The sequence below is a fragment of the Morone saxatilis genome, unplaced genomic scaffold, assembly GCF_004916995.1.
Source record: "Morone saxatilis isolate NCDOM2014 unplaced genomic scaffold, NCSU_SB_2.0 Contig1, whole genome shotgun sequence".
In the NCBI taxonomy this organism is placed as follows: domain Eukaryota; kingdom Metazoa; phylum Chordata; class Actinopteri; family Moronidae; genus Morone; species Morone saxatilis.
The window spans coordinates 21,152,410-21,159,374 of NW_023339651.1; the positions used below are offsets into that span (position 1 = coordinate 21,152,410).

The following is a 6,965-nucleotide window of genomic DNA, read 5'->3' on the forward strand; positions in this document are numbered from 1 at the left end:
GCTCAGTACAATGCAAAAATGAAATAAATAATGATTACAGTATTAAACAGCTAACTTAAATTTAGCTTAAATTCCACATGCATAGTAGCTAATATTAAAGAAATATGTTGTGCTTTTACTTTTAAAGTTTGGTAACTTAGTTAATGCTTACAAACTTGAAGATTTGAATCAGAAGTTACATTTTTAATGTGTATTTCATTAAAATGTGGTATATTATTGGCGGTAAATTAATTACTGCATAAATTAATTAAGATTACTTAAGTAATAAATTAATTTTAAGATAGCATGGATGATTATTTTAATTATAATGTATTTTTATACTTAATATATTATTGTACACTCATGCCAGGCGTTATTGATTGTTGTTGTTTTGAGTTTCCGCGCGCCGATTGCTTTGGGCCGGGCCCTAGTCAACAAAGTCCAGGGCCGTTTTTTAGTTCCAGTCCGTCCCTGTATACATATCTTAGACAACAAATGATCCATAATGATATGAATAGAAACTCGAAAAAGAATTTTGTCTCCAAAAAAAAAAAAAAAAAAACAATGTCTGAATATTCTTAATAATTAACAGCTCATTGCTCTTTGAAAGAGCTTAACAATATATCAGTGGCATAAAATGGTATTAAAATTACAGGAATATTGTTTGTCACAATTATTTCTGGAAAATTATATTAGCAGTTATCATGACAGGCCTAACTGAGAATAAACACAGGGACATGTTCTTCCTGATAGTTCCTGTGCTCCTGTACAGATGTAAAGACCCTGTTACTAAAGCAATGTGCAACAGGGCCAGCTCTTAAAACAGTGTTGATAACAGGTTACACTCCCTCAATTCAACAGTACACTTTTAAAGTATTCATGTAAAACCAGCAGCAAGCCTGCATCAGCCTACAACTCCATATGTCTCTGTCAGCTGTCAACCCTGTGGATCCGAGGGAGCCATGTTGGGGGGAAAAATGGCTGCCATGATTTTATGACTAATCTGCACCGGCTACTTCCGTCTAGCAAAACTTAATTTCTGGTAACATTATCTTTACAAAAGCACTAAGGCTGACTTACACCATTTATAGCCACAACCCACTAATAAACACGATGCACAATACACTATGAAAATCAAATTCAACTACACAAAAAGCCTACTTAGCTTTTATTATTACTAATAAAACTGTATATATGAAGCTAGTGGCGTAATAAAGCAGAGCAGGACGTTAGTCACCTGCAGTGCAGACAGGTACTCTGGGCCCACACCGTCCAGATGGGATAGATAGAAATGAAGCTTGGAGATGAGGGAAAAAGTTGCATCGTCTGAGAACTGCAGTTCCACTCAGCCTCAGTACCACAACACAGGGACAAGAACAACATGTTGCGAAAATGCCAATCTCAGCCATAACATTACAATTCGACATTTGAGTTCGGTGCATTTTTACTTTTTCCGAGTGACTTGCTCCATAGTCGCTTAAGTTTAGGAAACGCGAGGGAACGCTGCATTAGTGGGAGAATTAAGGCTGTGGACAGACAGCAACAAAGGACTAAAGACTAACTACACTGTGGTATTTATTGCACTGTGGCAATTTATACCTCAGTACGTGGGAAATATGTGAGCCGCTTCGCGACACTGTTAGTGTCTGTGGAGTTTAATAACCAGTTATTTTACACCAAAATAAAGCCCCCACCCACGCGAAAATATTCAAAGTTACAGAAAATCTGTTATTTCTTACTATGAACTCGATGGAAGTTCTGGCGGCGTCCCGTCAACGTCCGACATTATGAAAAGGAGGTTTAGGTAGAAAACACACACAGCACAAACATTTGCCTTCCTTCTCTCCTCTCTATGGAACCACAGCGACGGCGGCCATGACAGTCCATCCGGGTACTGCTGTGCTCTTGAAACTCATGTAGAAGCGGATGAATATGTATTGCTTGTCAAATACCAAACTAGTGCCATGAAGGACATTTTTTTCGTAGAAGACACAGTTAAAACAACTTCCACTAAAGTGGAAATATATTGTTACGAGGACGTCCAGAAGGAAGCTGACAATGTTTTCGCAGCATGAGCACTACGTCATTCGTTGCCCTGTGTGTGTGTGTGTGGTGTGTGTGTGTGTGCGCGTGTGCGCGCGCGTGTGCGTGTACTAGGTGGGAGAAGAAGCAGCAATGGCGGATATACGCCATTTCCTCTTATATGCATTACATGTAGGCTGGGGGTATATGCCTTTGTTGATCTCGAAACTGAGTTATTTCTTGTTCCACTCTAAATACTTATAATTAATCTCTCTCCCCCCCCTCTCTCTCTCTCGTTGTCTCTCGGTCTCTGTCTCATACACACACACATCATACACACTCACAAGCACAGACTTACAGTAATGGAGGACATAGAGCTCATACATTGTTACCTCGTCACCCAACACTGTAACATTGTTTCCAAGCATGTATCATAGGAGCCTACAGTGGGTATTTCTATTTTAAGGTGTAAATTTGTCTATGTTTTGGTTAAACATTATATGGACTGCCATTATATCCATTTGACACTATCATAGAGTTGACAATTAAATTGATTGTAATAGTCTGTTCAACCATATGCATAAAGAATGCTATGAATAAAATAAAAAAGTATTGAAGTTAATTGGCTATATGGATAAAAATGAATGTGGGAAAACATTTCTCACCACAATGTTCATATTGTAGCAGTACTAGTCACATAATCTTCAGCAGATGGACTTTGTCCAGGTGTCATTGAATTGAACACAAGGTGTGAACTACAGGGAGCGCCGGGGGGGGGGCTTGCTCCTCTTAATAAGACATGAGCTCCCCTGAAAACATGATTTGGGAAATTTTGGGGGGTCTCTCAAAATATTGGCAGTATTTTCATCGACTTTTGATCGTGCATAAACTTGGGCTACTATTGATTTATGATTTGTTCATGAGGGTGATTCATCTCTAATTCCCTTTAATCAAAATACTGCTATTCTTGCCATCACCATTGAAGCTTGGCAGCACGATGCCATTAACTTCAGAAAATTTACATAAAATAAACTTTCCCTTGTCCCAGTCAGTCTATTTTGACAGAATAGATTCCTCAAATGTAGCCTATGTTAAGTGAAAACAGCCTGTTTTGTAAGCCTTACTTGTTTTGTTTGTAAAACGTTATGCAGTGAATCTTATTCATATTTGTAAGAATCAGCAGCACGCATGTGATGTTCATACTCAGTTTATCATCACAGTCATGTGCTCTGATTGCAGGCAGGACAATATGTGTATATTTTATGTTAAAAGGAAGATGGCATTGTATATGTGTGTTTACTAACTGTATGCCTGCTCTGTGTGTGTGTGTGTGTGTGTGTGTGTGTGTGTTTGTGTAATGTCCCTCATGGCAGTGTTTGTTTAAGTGTGTAGAAGTATACAAGGAATTCATATCTAACAGCACCCTCCCTGAATGCAGGGAAGAGTGGAATCTATTTTTAATGTAGAAAAATGTCATGATGACATTGTGTACTTGTAAAAAATAATTGTGCTTGGTTTGAATTCTATAAAAGTGGATGTTTAAGGTAAGATCACTTGACAAAGCACTGTTCTAGTGGATGACTCAATAAGTTCAAGGTGTGGCAAATGTTGCAGGGTTAGGCCAAAGCAGTTTTTTACCTTGATGAAACCTTTTCTTAAGTAAGGCCTTCAGAAAATCAACTTTGCTTTAAGCCTACTCTTAATCAAAACGGGTTAACTTCAACCAATTAGATTAACAAACCATCTAACGTAGTAAAACTCTTACTGAAGCATGAAAACATATTTTCCACTGAGAAAAGCCTTCCGTGCCGTTGAAGAAATACTCTCCAGTTCTGATATAACTGATGCTAGCAGCATCTACACTAACTTCTTAAGTAGCTGCCATTGTTGTTTTCAAGTGAACCGTAATTTCTCACACACGTCGACACACACCTAGAGTTGAATCTTGCGTAGTAGCTCATGCCACAAGCACTGTGATTGAACATAAGCGCATAACTTGAAGCCTGGCAAGCTGGATTGTCATGTGAGATCACATGACAATCCAGACAAGTCCAGCTGCCTTGACTTTCTCCTTTGCTATTCATTCATTGTGCACAGTGACTTTGAGAGAAAATTCAATGTAGGCCTGAGACTCCAGGCCAACGGTCGGCCAATGTTGGGCCATCTGTGAGCGTCTGTAGCCCTAGTTTTTTTGCAGTGTCTTCCACACTGTTGGCACTCGTCAGCCTTCATCTGTGGCTTTTCCCGCCAACTGAGCATGTTGAATCAACGGCGGAAGCCATCAGTGAGAGGAATCACTCTGATTGGTTTTTCAGCTTAACTATCAGTCTTCCAGTCTTCTTTTTAAATGACAAATGCAGAGTACCACTACTTACTGGTATGGAGGTGTGATTACCTCTCGCGGTTGTCTGCTATAGCTTGTGCGACACAGGTGACAGTCGGCTTTTGTCACAACTAGTTCTTTGATGTCGGTTTGTTGTGTCAGGGCTTTTACAGACCAGTGTCTGAGAGTTGATGGCCATAGACTCTGTAGACTTGAATTCCTACCATGTTGAACTGCTGGCTTTCTAATTAATAAACACTTTTGTATGAAGACAAAAAAATATTAGGGAGGCAAGTAAATAAGATTAGGAGTGTGTGACTGATGCCCTACTTTCCTGTTTACTTGTTATCTGTTAATACCAGTTTATACAGAGTAGATGTGGGACCCAGAACCACATTAAAGCTGCCAGTATCAGAACCATCTATCCATGTCAATAATCCATCTCTTCCATTAAAGACATTCAATGTGTCACATTCAGCTCTAGCTATGTCGGGTGTGTCCAGTCTTTGCTTGATCAAACAAAGAAATTGGATCACTCATGCAATCCATTCACTTTCATTAGGTTGAACAGTGGTGGAAGGAGTATTCTGTTTTTGTACTTAAAAGGCCCAGTGTGTAATATTTAGGAGGCTCTATTGGCAGAAATTGAATACAATACTAACAGGTATGTTACCATTAGATCTGTAGTAAAGCTATTGAGCTGATTTTCCATGAGTGGTTCACTGTTGCACACAAATTAGTTTCTACTTTTTTTAGTTTATCCCGTGGTTTCACTAGATGGATCTGAGGGGTCGTGAGACAATTAATGGAAGAGGAAAGAAGAAAAAATTGTACACTGTAAATCCAAAGAGCATATCTTAATAAAAGAACTCATTCCCATAAATTAAACCTAACTAAAAAATTAACTGTTGAAGTAATAACTTAATGACTAATGTGTGCAGTATTTTAAGTATTGGTGGTATAATTCCAGTTTGTTCCACTGACTAATTTTCTTTAAACTGACTTTATATCATAACAAAACTATATTAATTAATTGGCTACCATTTTGGTAATCGATTAATTGTAATCTGTTTTTTCATCGTATGTCAGCTGTTTTGACAGGTAATGTAATAACTTGCTTTAGTGGAAGAAAACAGAGTAATAAGTTTGGAGAAATGCTGCATGTGAGTGTAATATACTTCATTAAAAAAAAATCATGCTTAAATGGTTGGAGTTAAACAGTATTTAACTTAAACCATTTGAAAAGTTTAGAGGTGAAATGTCTCTTTGGTGGAACTACTAACTACTAACAACTCACAAACATCTGAAACATGACAAGGAGACGCAGTCACACACCGCTTTTGATATAAGGGTTCACAAGGCAAACAGTGCAGAAGCCACTGATTTAATCTTTAACAATGTGTAGCATTTTGCAAGTTATCATATGTGTTTAATGTAAAATCTTAACCACTAACCAGTAAGGTGTCAGATAAATAAGGTAAAAATACAAAATAAAATGTGAGTACTCAAGTAAAATACAGGTACATCAGTACTGTGATGAAGTAAAGTACTTACCACCACTGGGCTGTCCTACTTACTTTTACTCACTGACTATTACTCATTCTGTCGCATTTGAGTCAGAGATTTACAATCCCTGTAACCCCAGGCTCTTAGCATAACTTGTACTTGATTGCCGGCATCTCACCTGATGAGTTTATTATTCATATGAGAAGTAAAAAAGGTTGCTTCATATTTATGGAAAAATTCTGCTTGGAATATTATGTGTGTCTGATATGTTTTTTCTGCAGTGGATGTGCACTGGTGGCTTTAAGTTTCTACATCACACTTGTATAATTTGCATACTGGACTTAGGTCCAAGGTCTGTAATAACATCCACACAATGACCATACTGTGAATAGAAAAATACATCCAACACAGCCCATATCCATAACATGAAAGAGCAGCACCACCTGTTTCCTCCTGACAGAAGAATATTTGTCGCCAACAAGAAATTCTCCTGCTAGCTCTCCAAATGGAAATGTAATATTGTCACACAGTATGAGCACTGAAGCAGACCTGAAGAATATTATTTTGAAGGTTCAGTTCACCCCAATCACAAAAACACACTTTCTCAGCAGCAGATGACATGTTTGTGGTTTGATTTGCTGAGGTTTGGAGATCTGAGACATCTCCCAACAATACAATGAGGGTGAATGGAAATGGGTTTGTGGCAGAAAAATAACAGCAATGTCATTTTCCAAAATAACATCCTGGTTTCCCATGACCACCCACTGTAAAAGTGAGTTGAGCCAGCTAGTTGTCTCAACTGAGTTTAAAACATTCCTGATCAAGTAGATCAGGAATTTATTTATTTCATTTTGTTTATTGTGAAAACAAAATACCTAGTAAAAAGTTATTAATCAGGAATGTTTCTGTAACTTACAAAACTAAGTTAGTGCCAATTAATATTACAAGTAAAAGAATCAATAATCTTTTTAACCAAAAACACTGAGTTAGTATTACTAATTCTGATAAGTAAGTAAGTAAGTAAATTTAATTTATAAAGCACATTTAAACACAGTATAAACTGACCAAAGTGCTGTACAGTGGATGACTAAAAAAGGCAAATAATACAGAAAAACACATTGGTAAATAACTAAAA

General features: G+C 37.6%; 1 protein-coding gene across 3 annotated transcripts in view; it reads right to left on the reverse strand.

Moving 5' to 3' along the window:
* The window catches only part of si:ch211-214e3.5 (zinc finger protein 518A), a 15,322-nt gene extending 13,256 nt beyond the window's left edge, over nucleotides 1–2,066 (reverse strand). For 2 of the 3 annotated variants that reach the window (XM_035663665.1, XM_035663656.1), the window contains exon 1: nucleotides 1,719–2,066. Coding sequence is in view for 1 of the 3 variants with exons in the window: in XM_035663647.1 (XP_035519540.1) it covers nucleotides 1,217–1,421 (205 nt within the window). In the remaining 2 variants the exon portion in view is untranslated. The other variant, XM_035663647.1, reaches the window with a different exon arrangement.
* Nucleotides 2,067–6,965: the final 4,899 nt, after the last annotated feature.